The sequence below is a fragment of the Suncus etruscus genome, chromosome 4 (assembly GCF_024139225.1).
Source record: "Suncus etruscus isolate mSunEtr1 chromosome 4, mSunEtr1.pri.cur, whole genome shotgun sequence".
NCBI lineage: Eukaryota > Metazoa > Chordata > Mammalia > Eulipotyphla > Soricidae > Suncus > Suncus etruscus.
Window position 1 is genome coordinate 167,054,146 of NC_064851.1, and position 19,052 is coordinate 167,073,197.

Here is a 19,052-nt window from a genome sequence, read left to right on the forward strand (position 1 = left end):
AAAAAGAGAATCCAGATTCACTGGCTTCATCATGTAGATGACTCCACCTATCCCACGTGGCTGTTGTTCTTAATCATAATGCACTACTGACACATTACCTAAAAACACTATTGAAGTGTAATATGCTAATATATATTGCATGTACTATAATAGACATAATATTTTGTGTGTGGATATATATATGAGGGTTGAGATTACAGGAAACATTACTTACTTAGTTTGGGCATGTTGGAAAGGGAGGTATAATGTGGATGGTGAATTATTGTAATATTAAAAGTGGCCTTCAGAGCTGGCTCATCAAAGCAAGGAAAAACATTTCTGGCAAATGTTGGTTCCATCTGAGATGCCAGTAGTGTCCTGAAATATTTTATGGGAAAATATATTTAATTTTAGGTCAGAAAAATGGAAGTGAAAAAGTAGAGAGGGATTCTGGCTTATAATTAAATATATGTTAGAAGGAGTTAAAATGTCTTCCCTTCATCTTCTTCACAGCCCTCTCCGAACACACACACATACACACATACACACACACACACATACACACACACACACACACACACAGGCTCCAGTTCTCATTGCACTTTAGAAATCTTACAATATCTCAAATACAAAGGAATTACATATACTTTGTTTTTGTTTTTGGGTCACACCCAGCAGTGCTCAGGAGTTACTCCTGGCTCTACACTCAGCAATCACTCCTGGCAGGGTCTGGAGACCATATGGGATGGCGGGATTCGAACCACCATCCTACTGCATGCAAGGCAAACATGCTATCTCTCTGGCCCAACACATACTTTTTTATACCACAATATAATGTTTACTTCAATGCCATCTTACTTTAAAATCTTTTATACATAAAATATGAATGAGTGCAAGCAGAAAATAGCAATGACAACTTGAGAGTCATATAGCTTTCACTCTGGTGACCTCCCTGGGAATGGTCTGCACTTTCATCCTCTATCTAAGCACTTGCCAACAGAGAGCTTAGTTATGGTGGTGGTGGTTCGAAGTGAGTCAATAAGGGAACAACCACTTTCACCCTCTGCAACATGGCTCAGGTCTGATAAGAGTCTAGGCCCTAGCACACAACTCTCTTCTCAAATGTCAAAACTCATTGTCAAAAATAAGAAGACAGGATCTGCCTTCTCCTTATCTCACTTTCCAAGACTTGCAGAACTGGAAACTTGTTTTTCTTAACAATTCTGGTTGCTAAATTCTTTTCCTTCAAGAATCGTGAGACAATGTTCTTGGGACATTTGTGCTTTTGGTGATCTAGTTTTCAGGCAAAGAAACAAGGAACTCAACAGAGAGGTCTTGATTGAGCTCTTCCCATCCAGGCCCATCTGTCCTCCACCAGAAGGCCCTGCTGCAGGAAAATCCACATAGCTGAAGAACATAAGTCACATTCAATGAAATCGATGTCTCCTAATCTCTCTGTGATTTTGTTTGTTTGCTTTTATGTAGGGTTTTTTTCTCTCCTGATTTTCTCTTTTGGGTTAGCTGTGCTCAGGGCTTACTTCTGGTTACTAGCTCAGGGGTCACTTCTGCCTATGCTTGGGGACCATATGCAATACTGAGGATCAAAGCTGGACTGGTGGTATGAAAGAAGTTCTATCTGTCCAACCCCAAAACAAGTCCATTTTTATCTATTTACTTTTCCCCATATTGTGTTTTATATTCTCCTTTTCAAAGATGGCAAGGAAGCTTATGGCCACTGTGGCTGCAACCGTTTGACCATCTACCAACAATTGAGCAATGGAGCAATCTTGTACAAGAGATTTGCTGAGTTCCAACTCTCATCTGTAAAACAGTGACACAATCAATCAACCTTTAATGTCTTTGCGATATTTTATAGTTAATGAATAACTTTCCCAATAAATACTTAAGGAAGATGAGCAAGAGAAGACTTCAAGGAGGAATAAGTTACAGAGAAGGGGCAGGATGATTGGGAAATACTAATTGCATATGCATTGAAAGAGGTCCCAGAACACAATGGCACTTTGATGATGGGCTTGTGGTGAGAATATTATACCCTTCTAACAAAGACACTTGCAAATTTAGAAATCTTGCAAACCAACACATTCTCAAAAAAAGCTTTCAATTGAAATGGAAAAATAAAGGTCCCAGAAGCAGGAGGTGCACTGGAAGACGTAGGCACGACTCTGATCCCAGGAGACCATAAGCTGAACATGATGCATGTCTGCATCCTCCATACATGAAAACATTTCCAGAAGTGGAACCAGCAAGATAATATAACAGGTAGGGTGCTTGGCTTACAGTGTCTATTCCCAACATCCCATGTGGTCTGTCAAGCACTACCAGGAGTAATTCCTGAGTGCAGAGCCAGGAGTAAGGCCTAAGTACTGCTGTACTCCAAAGGAAAAACCAAAGGATCTCTGTACACTGCCACTAGTGTGTGAAGGAAGCCTCAGACTCCAAAACTAGGACCTGGAGAGACATGGGTCTGGAAGCAAACATCATCACAAGAAATAATCTAGACAGTGGGAACCCAGAGAGATAGCACAGCGGTAGGGCATTTGCCTTCCTTGCAGCCAACCCAGGACGGATGGTGGTTCAAATCCCGGCATCCTGTATGGTCCCCGTGCCTGCCAGGAGCGACTTTTGAGTGCAGAGCCAGGAGTAACCCCTTAGCACCACCGGGTGTGACCCAAAAACAAAAATAAAAAATCCACACAGTCAAAGGATTTAAGAATGGGTTCAGGAATTCCAACACTCAAGCCAAGAATCCCTCCACAAAAGCCTTCTGCTCCTAAGAAGGAAAGCAGCTTAGTGGAAGAAGACAGAAGAATGAGCCTCTGGCTTCCTGGAACCTGGGCTTTTATTAGCAAAAATCAGGGTGGAGAAGGAATACCAAGTAGGGAGGGACCCTGTAATTCAATCGCCAGATCATACTCTAGGGTGGAGAATGAATACTGAGTGGGATAGTACCCACTAATACAACACTAGTGTGCCCAAAAGTTCCCCCCAAAATAAAGAAAATTACTATACATTAAGGGTTATGTCATCTTCTGATCATTTATAATATCTGGTGAAATATAGGCTCATAGCATTTAAATAAGTACTTCTCAATCTTGGAGGTACTATAAAATTAATGTAGTATTATATCTTTATATATAAACATCATACAGAGCTGACGTTTCCTTGGTTGGCTCTTCACAACAGAGCTCTAGAGTTTGGCACCATTCCAGTGGTGTAGGCTGAGAATTTGGTGCTTGGGCGTGCAATGAAGCTGCTGCTTAGCCCTATGGAACTGGAGGTCCCCAGAATTACACCTGGCAGTGCTGAGTGGCGCATAGAGAGATATATCTCCAGGCAGAAATGGCATGTCATGAGCTATCTCCCTGGTCCTATGAAGTTTTGCACTTGCAGTCTGTGATACTGACATTTGTTTTGTAGTGTTAATGCCTATCTTGAAAAGGGATGAGAAGGAAGTAGAGAAGATCCAAGTAGCTGCTGACACTCAATAGAAATAGCATACAACAGTAAATTTAGCAGCTGAGTTCTTGATCAGGATATGCAAGGTATACACAGTGATGTCATTTGGGGGAAAGTTGCTAAAACTCTTTGGACTTTCTCTGAGATGCACAGATGGTGGCAGATGATCTGTTAAGTCCACTAAAGTGCTGGAACCCTTCTTCTGGTAGAGACAGGGACATCCCCCAGGACTGAGGGGAAGCACCCAAAGAGGGCACAACTGAGTCACCAAAGGGTAGGGGAGTCACTTGGCAGTTCTCACCACTGGCGGATCTCTCCGTCCTGTGCAGTGGGATAATGTTCTGAAAACACAGGAGTGTGGCAATATGAATGAGTGAAAGGCAGCGGAAAGCACAATACACAATACACAGTTGTACATTTGGAAAAACAACTGCCTGTCTCTTGCCTTAGAAAGTTCGCCAGCATCTTCTCTGCCAGGCCTTTCCAAAGTCCAGGGATCCAACTGGAGATGCAAGAGGAAGGAGTAAAATAGAGTACTCCAGGCAGTGGGCAACTTCCTTGAATCTTTCAATCCTGTGCTCATCGGATGGCTGAGAGACCTCTGCCTAGACATTCATCATCTTACCATGTGAAACCCCAGGCGAGTGCCCTCCCATTCTATGATTCAGGTCTCTGGAGAAAAAAAATGAAATAAATTGTCTTGGATTTTTCTCAACCATTTCCCTCTCTGGTTTCACATAAACAAATATAAAAGAGTTGGGGTGAAATCCTGTGTGGTCAGGCCACCTCTGGGACTTAGAGCTTATTTCCTTTCACGGTCTCCTGGGGACTTGAGTGGCCCTCTGAGGCCCTCCTGGCCTGAGAACAGAGCCCTCCACCGCCTGCACCTCCCAGCCAACCTCTGAAACCTGTGTTTCTGGGCCCAGGAAAGCTCTGTTGCCATCAGTAAGTTTGGGAGGGAGTTAATTTGGAAGAATCAGCTTCTCAGTTGCACAAAGTCATGTTCCTGTCTGGCTTTACTGCCCAAGGATAGTGGGACTCCTCCCACTCTTGAGCTAGGAGAGGTCTCCATGTCCAAGATCACAGGATACCCTGGAGGATTAACTAAGTGCCACGTTATAAACAGTCAGTAAGGTCATTCATTCCACATGACTTCATGATGCCTGGGCACCTATAGCTCTAGTGAATAACAAAATCCAGTCAAGGGTCGGAAACTATCTCCAGGAACTGGAATACAGTGCATGGGTAAAGCCTGGGTTTAAGTGCCAGCACCACTAAGCCCCTCAGCACTTCTGGAAGAGACTGTTGAGTACTGAGCAAGGAGCACTTCAAGACTATCACTGAGTCTGGACCAAGAAACAAACTGAAAATAACAGAATTCAGTGTTAAAAACTTCAGAGTCATCCTCTCCCCCACTTCATTTTTTTAACACAGAAATCAAATGCTTAGTAAAGACAGATGTTACAGGACTGGATTGAAAATTAGTCCAGAATTGGTCCATGAATCATGTTTGTTTATTACTTGTGTAATAGGATATTAAAGTTTCCACTAAGAAAAAGAATAGATGTAGAATTTTCATGGGAAGGCAACAGACTTTGCTAAGAAGATTTTTTTTCGGAGCCAATGGCATTGAGGACCCGTAGGCCCCTTCCTGGACTTTGCAGCTACATCAAGACTTTTTGGGACATCAAAATCAAAAATATCCCAAAAGAAAACTCTTTGAGTTGGCCCTTTTTTGTTATTTTCCAAGTCCTTATGTTCTCAGCGAACTGAGAGGCAGTGCTTGCTTCTAGCTGCTTGTTTGGAAAGCAGTATAAGTGTTCGGGGTGGGGGATATGAACTTTGTTTTACTGTTTGATTTCTTCTTTTTTTTCCTTCAGTTTTTGGGTCACACCCGGCAGCGCTCAGGGGTTACTCCTGGCTCTATGCTCAGAAATCGCTCCTGGCAGGCTCTGGGGACCCTATGGGAAGTGGGATTCGAACCACTGATCTTCTGCATGCAAGGCAAACACTTTACCTCCATGCTATCTCTCCGGCCCCCCTATTGTTTGATTTCTTAAACTTTGTTTATTTAATTAATTTATTTTGATTTTTGACCACACCTTGCGCTGCTCAGGGGCAATTCTTTGTGCTATGCTCTGGAATTACTCCTGGCCGGTTCAGGGAACCATATGAGATGCTGAGGATCAAATCTGAGGCAGCTGCATGGAAGGCAGGCACCATAACCACTGTACAATCTCTCCAGCCTGGGAATATGAGCTTTGGACACTGGTGCTAACTCAAGAAACTGGCATTTTTCTTCACTCCTTCCACAAGCTGAAAGGCCTTGAAGAATAACTGACTACTCTCGAGGCAGATTCAAGAGAGCATAGATGCCCTGGAACTACACTATCTGGGAAAGAGATGTGCGGGCACCTTAGGGGAAGTGTGGGCACTGGGACACAACTTAGGCCAAGATGTAGGCTGTTCCCTAGAGCCACCTGGAGGTTAGTGGGATTTGGAGATGCATTCATCAGGCAAGGGATGAGAAGGGAATCCACATGACCACAAGAGCAGCAAACTCACAGGAGCATCCTATAGGGTCAAAGGAAGTGCAGGAAAAAATATCTCTAAAACATTTTAAAATAAAAAGTAAAACAGGGTTAGGCCTGGAGAGATAGCACAGTGGCATTTGCCTTGCAAGCAGCTGATCCAGGACCAAAGGTGGTTGGTTCGAATCCCGGTGTCCCATATGGTCCCCTGTGCCTGCCAGGAGCTATTTCTGAGCAGACAGCCAGGAGTGACCCCTGAGCACCGCCGGGTGTGGCCCAAAAACAAACAAAAAAACAAACAAAAAGTAAAACAGGGTTAATCTTGGGGTTGCAGTGGTGGCACAGGGGTAGGGCATTTGCTTTGCACGTGGCTGCCCTAGGATGGACCCCGGTTTGATCCTCCAGCATCCCATATGGTCCCCCAAGCCAGGAGCGATTTCTGAGTGCAGAGCCAGGAGTAACCCCTGAGTGTCACCAGGTGTGGTCCAAAAAAACAAAACAAAGCAAAACAAAAAATCCAGGATTACTCTCATATTCATGCTGTGTGTGTGTGCTTGTGTGTGTAAAGAGGCACCTGCTCAATCAGAATGAGGCTGATGAGTAGGGATTCAAACAGACAAGCAGACTGTCCTGTCTTGCCCAGTCCTACTGAATCTGGGAAGCTCTGGGGTATACCAACATCTCGCAGGGGTCCTCAAACTTTTTAAACAGGGGGCCTGTTCACTGTCCTTCAGACTGTTGGAGGGCCAGATTATAGTCAAAACAAAAACTATGAACACATTTCTATGAGCACTGCATATATCTTATTTAGAAGTAAAGAAACAAAAAGGGAATAAATACAGTATGTGGCCCTCGGGCCATAGTTTGAAGACCCCTGCGTCTAGAGGGGCTAGAAGCAGGAGATGGCAAAGGAAGCAATCATAAGACCTTAGTTCTCTGTGGACCTTTGGCCTGAAGCCAACCCAAGCTTGGAGAAGGGGGAGGAGGCTTATGCACAGATTAAGTTCCCACTTTGAAGCATGGCACGGGACTCAATGTTCTAATTCAGCATATGGACAGTGACTTAGCACTGGCCATCAACACTGTCACCTGAGAAGAATTAGCAGATGATGAAGGTCTGCTCTTGTAGTTGTGCTCAGACAGAGATTATCTCTAGGACTAAACAGGTTTTTTACCTGAACTACATCACGTGCTGTTCCAATAGCACTCGTTACACCTTCAATTAAAAAAGTCAGGACCAGATCTGAGGAAAACTACCCTTGGGATGAACCCCTCAAATGGTAAACAAAATTGTATCTTGTCACTGTGCCACTAACAATGTCATGTGCCCGGTATGCAAGCTGACCTTGTTTTGAGAGTTTCTAAATTATTTCCTACTATTACTCACATTTCTCCCAAATGTCACACCCTGACATTTGTGCCAGATTTCTGAGCACAAAAAGGGCCTGCCAGGCCATCCCCTTCACTTCTCAGTTCTCCTTTCTCCACCTAGCACATGGATGCATGTTAACGCTATCTTGTCTCAGATCAAGACTCTATATTTCTCCAACCATTCCACATTCCACACAGCCACTCCTTTCCCCTTTCCTTTTTAATTTTTATTCCATAAAAATTTGCCCATCAATTCTTTCTCTTTATAAAAAGAATTGGCATGTGCTATGTACCTAAAATATTACTGTGAAAGATTTGTAATTCACTCTGGTCACAATAAAAATTATTAATAAAAAAATAATGAACAACAACAACAACAAAAAAGAATTGGCATAGCCACAGAGGCAAGAAGTAGCTGTAAAGGATACTTTGGGCAAGAGTGGAATTAAACATTCCTTCATTGCTTCAATTTTAAAAGTTTGGGAGACCTTCGCAAGGCCACCCCTTTGACACACATGTACACTGAGGCCAGTGGTCAGGTAGCCAGCAAGTGAGAGAGGAAAGACCAAGACAGTCACAGCTCTTAGGATCTCTTCCAGGTCTTTTCTCTACACTGTGCTTTGATTATACGTTGTATAAGTGAGAAAACCAGAAAATAATACTATAAGCAAACATGGGATAATAAATACTATGAAGAAGAGTGAAAATTAACTTTATAATGACTAGGATTGTCACATCTGGAGCTGATGAGGCTTCTGTTTACTACTAGGGGTGTTTTCTGCTGAAAACAACCGGCAGAATATAAACAGCTGTTAAGGGGAGTGTACCAGAAGCACAGAACTGCAGTTCCCAGGAGAAAGAAGTGGGATGAATTCTATCATTACCCTGTATTTCCCCTGGGGGTCATTTTTAAAGCACAGAGTACGGAGGGTACAGAAAAGGTTCACAGAGTGGAGAAGGCCAAGGTTGGGGTTCAGTATCCACTGCAGAACCTGGGGGGGGGGGAGGTTAAGCAGAGATACGTCCAGAAACCCACAAAGAATCTCTCTGGAGCCTTTGCTCAAAAATGAATCTACTTTGTGAGACCCAACAATGAAAATCTGTCTGAGAAAGAAATCCTGCTAAGAAGGAGAAAGCTGACCCATTCTCAGGGCTCCTTGACTCTGTGGAGCTGTTCGTATCTCACACTGTGTTCATGAAACCAAAAACTTTTACACTACTGATCCATGTTACCCCAAACAGTAACAACAATTTAATAATGAAACAATATTCCCACAAGCCAGAGTATAAAAATCTCCAGGACAGAGTTTTCTCAGCAGAGACCCCAGAAATTAATGCTGCAGTCAGAAGCGCAGCTGGCTCAAGTGTTGTCAGTGGCTTTCAACAGAAACTTTTGGAAACTGTGTTTAAATATAAATTTCTCTAAGACTTGTGGTCAGCAAAGATCAACTTCAATATCTACATTATATACCTATATACCCATAGTCGTGTAAAATTTTCTCTGGTGAAAATGGATCACATTTCTAAGGAAAAGTTTAAGAAGATTGGTACTATCTAAGGATAGCCATGACTTTTTTAAAAAAGTGAATCAAACACTCCTGAAATTCATCTGGAACAATAAAGACCTGAGAATAGCTAGAGCCACCCTTAGCAAAAGAAATATAGGAGGCATCACTTTCCCAAAATTTAAACTGTATTACAAAGCTATAGTCATTAAAGCAGCATGGTATTGGAATAAAGACAGACCCTCTGATCAATGGAATGACTAGAGTATTTAGAGAACGTTCCCCAGACATATATACAATCAAATAATCTTTGATAAAGGGGCAATAAATACAAAATGAAGCAAGGAAAACCTCTTCAACAAGTGATGTTGGGACAACTGGTCAGCCACTTGCAAAAAAAATAATAATAACAACTCAGATCTCCATCTAAACCATGAACAAAAGTCAAATGCAAATGTATTAAAGACATTGATATCAGACCCAAAACCATAAGGAATTTAGAACAACACACAGGTAAAAACTCCAAAACACTGAGTCTAAAAGCATCTTCAAGGAGGAAATAGAACTCTCCAAACAAGTCAAAGCAGAGATAAACAGATGGGAATATATTAAGCTGAGAAGCTTCTGCACCTCAAAAGAAATAATGCCTAGGATACAAAAGCCACCCACATAATAGAAGAAACTATTCACCCAATTCCCTGCAGATAAGGGGCTAATATCCAAATTATATCAGGTACTGACAGAACTTAACATGGAAAAAAATCTAGTCCCATCAAAAATGGGGAGAAGGAATGAACAGACACTGTCAAAAAAGAAATGAAAATGGCCAAAAAGCAAATGAAAGAATACTCCACATCACTAATCATCAGGGAGATATAAATCAAAAGAAAAATGATGTACCATCTCAAGCCATAGTCTGGCACATATCACAAAAAACAAGAACAATCGATAAGTGCTGGCAGGGATGTAATCAATCACTGCTGGTGGAAATGCCATCTAGTCCAGCCCTTCTGGAAAACAATATAGATATTCCTCAAAACACTAGAAATTGAGTTCCCATATGATCCAGCAATACCACTCCTGGGGATGTACCCTAGGAACTCAAAAATGCAATACATGCCTTCCTCACACCTATATTCATTGCAGCACTATTTACAGTAGCCACACTCTGGAAACAACCAAGATGCCCTTCAACAGATGAGTGGCTAAAGAAACTGTGGTACATATACACAATGGAATATTATGCAGCCATCAGGAGAGATGAAGTCATGAAATTTTCCTATACATGGATGTACATGGAATCTATTATGCTGTGAAGTAAGTCAGAAAGAGAGAGACACACAGAATAGTCTCACTCATCTATGGTTTTTAAGAAAAATAAAAGACATTATTGAAATAATTCACAGAGATGAGAGCCAGGAGGACAGGCTTACCATATGAAGCTCACCACAAAGAGTGGTGAGTGCAGTTAGAGAAATAACTGCACTAAGGACTATCATAACAATGTGAATGAATGAGGGAAGTAAAATTCCTGTCTCAAATACAGGCAGGGGTGAGGGGAGATGGGGGCATCGGTGATGGGAATGTTGCACTGGTGTGTTCTGTTTATGACTAAAATCCAACTACAATCATGTGTGTAAACACAGTGTTTAAATAAAGATATGTTTTATTTTAAAAAAAAAAACAAGAAGAAGACTGGAACTAGAGAAAAGGTGACATTTGAGTCACTCTCAAATGGCTGAGACACAGTCCTTGAATTATCAGATAATCAAGAGGCCCACCAAGTAACTCAGAAATGCTATTAGCATTTTCCCAAAAGCCAGTATTCATGAAGGTAATATAAGAAAGTGTAGCAGTGATAGGAGATTTAATGTCAAGAATTCAATAAAAAGAATAAGAAAAAGCCTAAATACTTGGAAATTACATAGCACAGCTCTGTTTGTTTTTTGTTTTTTTTTTGGGCCACACCCGGCGGTGCTGAGGGGTTACTCCTGGCTGTCTGCTCAGAAATAGCTCCTGGCAGGCACGGGGGGGGGGGGGAGGGGGAACCACCGTATGGGACACCGGGATTCGAACCAACCACCTTTGGTTCTGGATCGGCTGCTTGCAAGGCAAACACCGCTGACATAGAACAGTTCTATGTCTTGCACATGGCTGACCCGAATTTGCTTTCTGGCATCCCATATGAACCCCTGAGCACCACCAGAAGTAATCCTAATCACTGTTTGCATGTTTCTCCAAAATAAAAACAACAAGAAATAAAAACAAACAAATAAAAAGTATTTGGAAGAAAATCAAACTTAATTCATCATCGGTAGTATACCACCTAAGTAGTAGTTAGTGAAAATTTTAGAATAATAAATACCAGTATCAGTGAAGAAAAAGTTCTTAAATTAGTGACTTTGTACTCACCTTAAAAACAAACAACAACAACAACAACAAAAAAACCTAGGGGCCTGAGAGATAGCATGGAGGTAAGGCGTTTGCCTTTCATGCAGAAGGTCATTGATTTGAATCCTGGCATCCCATATGGTACCCCCCGAGCCTGCCAGGAGCAATTTCTGAGCATGTGACCCCAACACCCCCAACACCCCCCCCCCCGCCAAAACAAACAAACAAACAAAAAAAAACTAGGAGCTAGAGCGATAGCATAGTGGTAGGGTGTTTGCCTTGCACGTGGCCAACCCTGGACTCTAGTTTGATTCCTGGCATCCCATATGGTACCCCGAGCCTGCCAGGAGTGACTTCTGAGTGCCTCTCAACAGTATTCTAATGCAGATCTGATCTTCAGGCTCTTAAAAGTAAAGGAAGAAAATTTTGTTTGTTTGTTTTGGGGTCACACCTGGCAGTGCTCAGTGGTCACTCGTGGCTCTGCACTCAGAAATCGCTCCTGGAAGGCTCAAAAACCATATGGGATGTTGGGGATTGAACCCAGGTCCATCATGGGTCAGCCGCGTGCAAAGCAAATGTCCTACTGTTGTGCTATTGCTCTGGCTCTAGGAAAGCATTCTCTTTATGGTTAACTAAAAAAAGTTCTCATTCTAATATATTTCAACATCCTTAGGTCAAAAGAGAGAAGGAGGTGGCTCTAAAATAGTTTTAAAATAGTTTTTCGTGAAGATAGAGCTTTTCAGCCCATCAGAGCATAGCCTATGTGGGTCCAGCAAAGGAGAAGAGGATATCAAAAGAAATATTTTTGCACTATTTTCACCTTAGTAAAAGAGATTCCAAAGGGGCCATTTTATTTACTGAGATTAGGCCATAGTTGAAGGTCTCAGGGAAGCTCAAGGGCTGCTCCAAAGAGTGCCAGCAGAAGAGGATTCACTTAATATCCTCAAAACTAGGTAAACTAATGTGACCCTCAGGAAGGTATTACAGAAAAGGTTTCCTTGTCTCTAAAACAGCCAATGTCAGTTTGTTAAGAATTCTGTAGTTCAAGGAAAGAAAAAAAATCATATTTTTTAAAAAAAGTTAGGGCCATCAGGTGACTACAAGAGCTGAACTTCAGCAGTGACCCCGAGATAGATCTGAAAGGTCAGAAGCCACTGCTATAAAATCTAGCTTTGTAGTGCATTTTAAAATGGAGTTCTTAATGATGATTGTTTGGAAATTAGGGATGATTCAAATCTTATAAGCTCCAGGTACTTGCATTGGATGCAACATCTATTTTTCATGGAGGTGATTATTTATCCAAATTTAGACAAATGTATTCTGGACAGAATTCAGATGTATAAAGCAAATGGTTTTAGAACTAAGCTTTCTGCTCTGGATCCCATCTTCTCATTAATGATAGATGTGGGAAATGCAACTTTGCCAACAAATAAACAGGAGAAAACAGGGGGAAATGTTTCATATTCTATATCATCTGAGAAATGCAAACTGAAACAAGATAGCACTACATGGCTATTAGGACATCTGAAATCTGAATCACACTAAATCCTGATGAGGCTGTGGAACAAATAGACTCTCATTCATTGCTGGTGGAATTGCATGGTAGTCACTTAGGAAGATGGCGATTTCTTTTTTTTTTTCTTTTTCCCTCTTTTTTCATTTGGGGGCCATACCTGGCAGTGCTTAGGGCTTACTCCTGGCTCTATATCATTCCTGGCAAGCTTGAGGGACACATGTGATGCTGAGGATGAAACCTGGGCCAATTGCAAGGCAAGTGCACTACTCACTGTACTGCCTCTCCAGCCCCATATTCAAGATCATGAATCACTATTCGAATGCCGGTTTTTTTCTGTAGAAAAAGGAAGATAAGGGACTGAAGTGATAGTACAGTGGGTAGGGTGCTTGTCTTGCATGCAGCCAATCCCTGACAATTCACATGGTCCCCCAGCACTTCCAGGAGTAACTTCTGAGGCAAAGCGAGGAATAACTCCTGAGCACAGCTGAGTGTGGCCCCACCCAAAAAGGAAAAAAAAAAACACAATATATTTGGTAGTCCTTTATATGACAAACTAATATATAATCAATTTTTCCAACGTTATGATGCAATCTGATTAGAAAAAAAGAATGTTGGGGCCGGGGAGGTGGCGCTAGAGGTAAGGTGTCTGCCTTGCAAGCACTAGCCAAGGAAGGACCGCAGTTCGATCCCCCGGTGTCCCATATGGTCCCCCCAAGCCAGGGGCAATTTCTGAGCGCTTAGCCAGGAGTAACCCCTGAGCATCAAATGGGTGTGACCCAAAAAGCCAAAAAAAAAAAGAAAAGAAAAGAAAAAAGAATGTTTTTATTTAGTGTTATTAACATTGAATAATCATCTCTTCCCTTTATAACAGAGAGAGAGAGAGAGAGAGAGAGAGAGAGAGAGAGAGAGAGAGAGAGAGAGAAGCCTTCATTCACGTTTAGGCTTTACCAGACAATAATTGGTAAAAGTACGTGTTATTCCATTTTAATTCTACAACTTTGTGCTATTACTTTCTATAAATTGCCAAGAACTTGCCCTTTTGTGATAATATTTTACAGTTGCCTAATATTTTCTGTTTAAATAAAGTGATTTATTAAGCAGTTGATATGCCCAGAGGTAAGTAAACATGGCAAAAGTAAGTGTGATGTCAGTGAGAGCTGTTGGGAAAGAGGCCAGGGAGATGGCTCAGAGCTTTCGGGGTATTTGTTCTGCATATACCAAAAGAGACTTTTAATGCTGGTACCTCAAGCTCCCCTCCTACCACTGCAGGGTTAGAACACAAAATCTTCCACCCAGGTTGGCCAAATTCCTCTTCCTTCCCTCCCATCCACTCCCCTCCCCTTTTCTCCCCTCCTCTCCCTTCCCTTCCTTTTCTTTACTTTCTTTTCCTTTCCTTCTTGATTTTGGGTCATACCCAGCAGTGCTCAGGGATTACTCCTGACTGCATTCAGGAATCACTCCTGGCAGCCTCAGGGAACAATATGGGATGTTGGGGATTGAACCTGAGTCAACCTTGTGCAAGGCAAACGCTTTACCAGTTGCACTATTGCCCTGGTCTCTGGTTGGTCAAATTTCACCATAATTATCCTGTAGCTCACCCCCCACCCCCGCCCCAAAGACTGCCTAGCATCACCACCACCCTAACCTACCACCCACTTGGAAAAAAGAAGTTTGGGTAAAATGGCTCTGAGGGACATGAAGTGAGATCCTGCCCTCACTTTCTGCACAGGAAGGAAGCTCCAGACCCAAAATGAAGATATCCGCATTCCAGATTTACAAGCAGGAAAATAATGGACGCCTGTCATGAGGGGAAGGGCCTGGAACCATGCATGGCATCCCAACATGTCGGGAGTGAGAGCACAGTGACCTGCATCTGTGAAGTGTGATCTTCATACTTCATACATATGTTCTTCATACATCAGGATGTTATTGGTATTTCCTGTGAGGATTTTCTCCTCTTTCCCCCTAGTACTATGTAACTTTAATTTCAAAGTCACCTGCTCAGATTGAAAAACATGAGATTACCCAGTTTTCTTAGCACCCCCCAAAAGTGAAATCAGTAAACAGCTTCTGCCCATCTATGAAGCTTCTCATACTCTTACCGTCCAGGAAGAAGACAGTCCCCAGCCCCCGCCCCAGTTCTGTGCTCAAAGAGCAGCCACTATTTTCTCCATCAGACAATCCCCCCAACACAAGACAGCGTGCGCGCGCACACACACACACACACACACACACACACACACACACATACACACACACACATACACACACACGCACACGCACACACACACACGCACACGCGCGCACACACACACACACACACACACACACACACACACACACGCTCACCTCAAAACATTTTCAAGGGTCCACAAGTTCAGGACTCACCCTAATAAGAAACTTGTCAAAATTACTTTTAGGCATGGATGCATTTTTGAGAGAGGAAAACCAGTCATGCTTTTCTTAAAAGCAAAAGCTGGAGTTTCCACATCCACACGGGCAGCTTATTAAAATCGCGTCAAGACCCCGCCGTTTTGAAAGTAGTCCAGGATGTGTTAGTTAGGGGGTAATTTGGTGGGCTTCTTCTCTTCTGAGGACATGTGAGAACATTTCTTTAATAAGAAAGAGCAAAGTCGAGCGGTCGTGTCAAGCGCAGTCAGTCGCAGCGCAGGAGTGAAGGGGGTGGCCGGTCTAGGAATGGGGTCCAGGCTCCGCCCGCGCGCGCCCCGCTCCCCAGTGCTCGCTGGGCACCAGGACACGGCCCCGAGCCGGGAAAGGCCCCTTCGGAGCCCAAAGTCGGGGGCATTCCTCATGGGAGGGTGGTCTCGAGGGGAAAGAGAACAGCGGGGAGGTTTCGTCCACCGCTCCTCGGGTCCCTCCCGCCGCCACCTTCTTGGCCCGGGAGGAAGCCCGAAAGCGCGCCCAGCAAGGGGTCGGCCGGGCTCAGGGATGCCCCGCGACGCCAGGCGCCAGGCAGGCCGGCTGCAAGTGAGTGCAGAGGTTCTGGAGAAGCTGAGCAGAATTCTAAAGCGAGCGCCAAAGAAAAAGGAATCCGATGGAGAAACGGAAAGAGCTTAAAGCGCTACAACAGCACCGTGGCCGCAGCCAGAGCTCCGCGCGCACGAGTGCGGGGGGCCGGGGCGGGCTTGGCTTCGCACGCGGGCGGCCAGTCGGGGCGCGAGAAGCGCGAGGTGCGCTCGCCGGGGCTGGCCGGTCCGAGTAGGACTGGGGGTGGCTGGCTCGGAAAGAGGGCGACGAGGAGGGGCGGGCGCGACGGGGGTCCGACCCGGGCAGCCCTCGCGGCCGCCCTGCAGCCGAGCCCGCGGGAGGGGCCCCGAGCGCGAGGCCAGGGCTGATCGGAGCCCTGCAGGGCGGTGCCCCGACGGACAGCGCGAGGAGCGGGCCGCCCCGTGTCCCTCCGTCCCCCGTCCCCGTCCCCGCGGGCAGGGCCCCGCTCCCCGAGCGCGTCCGGCGGGGCCTCCGGCGCCCTCACCTGGGCTCGCCCCGGTCGGCGTAGCGGTCGAGGAAGAGCCCCTCGCGGGCGCGGAGGCTGGCGGCGCCCCCGAAGCCCAGGCGCACGCGGTAGAGGCGGCCGGGGCGCAGCGCGCGGCCCAGCTCCAGCACCAGGTAGGGCGCGCCGGGCGCCTGGCGCGCCGCGCGCACCGGCACCGCGGGCCCCTGCGCCCCGGCCGCGCCCCGCGCCAGCGGGCCCCGCACCTCGGCCGCGCCGCACGCCAGGCCGCGGCTGTGCAGCAGCAGGCGCGCCGCGGGCCGGGCGCAGCGCAGCGTGACGGCCACGCGGCCCGAGAAGCGCGGCGACGGGGCCCCGGGCCGCAGGCGCGGCCACAGCTGCAGGTCGTAGTGCAGCGGCGCGAGGCCGGGCGGCAGGCGCGGCGAGGCCCCGGGGCGCGGGCGGCCGGGCGGGGCGCGGGCCGGGGTCCCCCCGGGGTCGGGGGCACGCAGGGCGGCGAGCAGGGCCAGCGCCAGGAGCGTGGCCGCCAGCCCCGCCAGCAGCAGGCCGGCCGGGCGGCTCAGGCGGGGGCGGGGGCCGGGGCGGCGCGCGGAGCCCATCGCGGCGGGCAGGGGCCGAGGGCAGAGACGCCGGCAGCGCGCGTCCGCCCGCTCGGGCTCGCCGCGAACCCCCGCCCTTATATGGGGCCGGCGGCCGCCCACCGCACCCCGCCCGGGGAAGAGGCGGGCCCGTCGGGGAGCCCGGCAGAGCGAGGCCGCAGCCCGGACGGACGGGCAGGGCAGGGCAGGGCAGCGCGCCCGGGGAGCGGACGGCCGAGAGTCCGCGCCAGCGCGCCCCAGGGACCGGCCCCGAACCCCACCTGGCCCCGAGGCGAGGCTGGCGGGCTGCGTCGCGTCCCGCGGACCTGGAGGCGAGCGAAGAGAAGCGGGCCCCGCGCCGGAGGACGGGCAGGGCCGGGGCTCCACGTCCCACGGCCGCGCTGGGCGGACCCGACCCCGGAGACTCTGCCCCGACGGACGGCCTCGGCGGCAGCGTCCCCTGCTCAAGGGCTCCAGAGCGCCTCCCTCTCCCCGTCCTGGTGCGGCCCAAGGCCGCCCCGAGGGGAGACCCCACGCGCCTCCCGGACACGGGTCTTCCGCGCCCCGCTTCCAAGAACCGCACCCCGAACGCACCCGGAAAGCCGGACCCCAAGCTCCGCCGGCCGTCGTGCGCGGGCCGCCTTCGGACGGACTTCCCAGGCCGGTGGACTCCGGACGGCCGTGGCGACGGGTCGCGACCCAGACGCGGCCCCCGAGGATGCTCGCTCGCGGCGGGGACGGCGGCCACCTCGAGGCCCAGCCGCCCGCTGAGAAGCGGCGACGTCGGCCACGCGCAGGGGCCACTTGGGTCCCGGAGTGGGTTTGGGCCCTGCAAAGGGGAGCAACGCTGGAGCCGTGGACTGTTGTCCTTACAACCCGCCCCCTCCCCCCTACACACACACACACACACACACACACACACACACACACACACACACACACACACACACACACACACAGAATTTCTTGGAGAACTGTGCTTATGGAGGGACCACCCCCAGCAATGCGCAGCGGTCACCCCTGGCTCTGCGCTCAGGAATCACTCTGACGGCGCTCAGGGACCCCTGTGGATGCTGGGGTTAAACTGCGTGGGCGATGTGATGTGCGAGGCAAGCGCCCCCCTGCTCTGCTGCCGCTCTGGCCCCTCTTGAAGGATTTTTAAGGGTTCCTGACTCCCGGGGAGGTGGGGACTTGTTTGGTTTTTAAAGCGAGCGACAGCATTTCTCGAACCGCCTCTTAGAGGTATCCCCCGCCTCCATAGAGAAATTCTCCTACACAGTGTTTATATAAATAGAGATGAGTATTTAACCTATTTGTCTAACATCAGTTACGTTTTATTGAAGGGAAAAATACTTCTGATAAGCCATTCATGCCCCTCAGAAGAAGTTGTAAAGTAGACTGAGCGAGCCGTGCATATAATTATAATAAAGCCCTGGAAAATACTGCATATACCATTTCAGCGAAGCGTGATTCTGAGACACAAAATTACCTTTTGCCAGTCAAATATTCACGAGGACATTTTTGTTCGTTTGGGGCCACACCCAGCGGTGCTCAGGGGTTGCTCCTGACTCTCTACTCAGGCTCGGGGGACCATGTGGGATCCAGGGACTGACCCTGAGTCTGCCACATACAAGACAAATGCAGCCCCATATCAGAACATTTTAAAACCATTAATTATTTTTAAAAAAATTTTTAATTAGTTGTTCAGACCAGCAAATAGTTTGTCTTGCACATAGCGGACCCAGGTTCAGTCCCAACACCCTATATGCTCCTCCAAGTTCCGTCAGGAGTGACCCCTGCGCACTGCCAAGAGTGGCCCCAAAATCAAATGAGAGAGAAGAGAAGAGAGGAGAGGAGAGGAGGGGAGGGGACGGGAGGGGAGGAGGGGGAGGGGAGGAGAGGAGAGGAGAAAGTTGTACGGAGGGCCGCAAAAACCCGCGGTCCGCGAGTTTGAGACCCCAGCCATCAGATGACACAACCGCATGTCTTTCCATGCTGGTTTCTGATCTCTTTCACATTTTTTTCTACAGCTGCTTAGATCTGCAAGTTTTTGTTTTGTTTTGTTTTGTTTTTTTAATTATCAGACTGTGGATAGGAGCAATAGCACAGTGGATAGGGCATTTGCCTTGTACATGGCTAATCCAGGTTCGATACCCAGCATCCTGTATGGTCCCCAAGGCTGCCAGTAGTGATTTCTGAGCACCGTAACCCCTGAGCGCCTCTGGATGTGAC

At 47.2% G+C, this 19,052-nt stretch overlaps 1 protein-coding gene across 1 annotated transcript in view; it reads right to left on the reverse strand.

The window, feature by feature from the left end:
- Window positions 1-18,814, reverse strand: part of LVRN (laeverin) — a 77,938-nt gene extending 59,124 nt beyond the window's left edge. Inside the window, exons 1-3 of the mRNA XM_049772738.1 lie at window positions 18,756-18,814; window positions 16,264-17,649; window positions 215-357 (exon numbers count right to left, since the gene is read on the reverse strand). Of these exons, the coding sequence (XP_049628695.1) occupies window positions 215-357; window positions 16,264-17,649; window positions 18,756-18,814 (1,588 nt within the window). The remainder of the gene's footprint in view (window positions 1-214; window positions 358-16,263; window positions 17,650-18,755) is intronic.
- Between the last annotated feature and the right edge of the window lie 238 nt (window positions 18,815-19,052).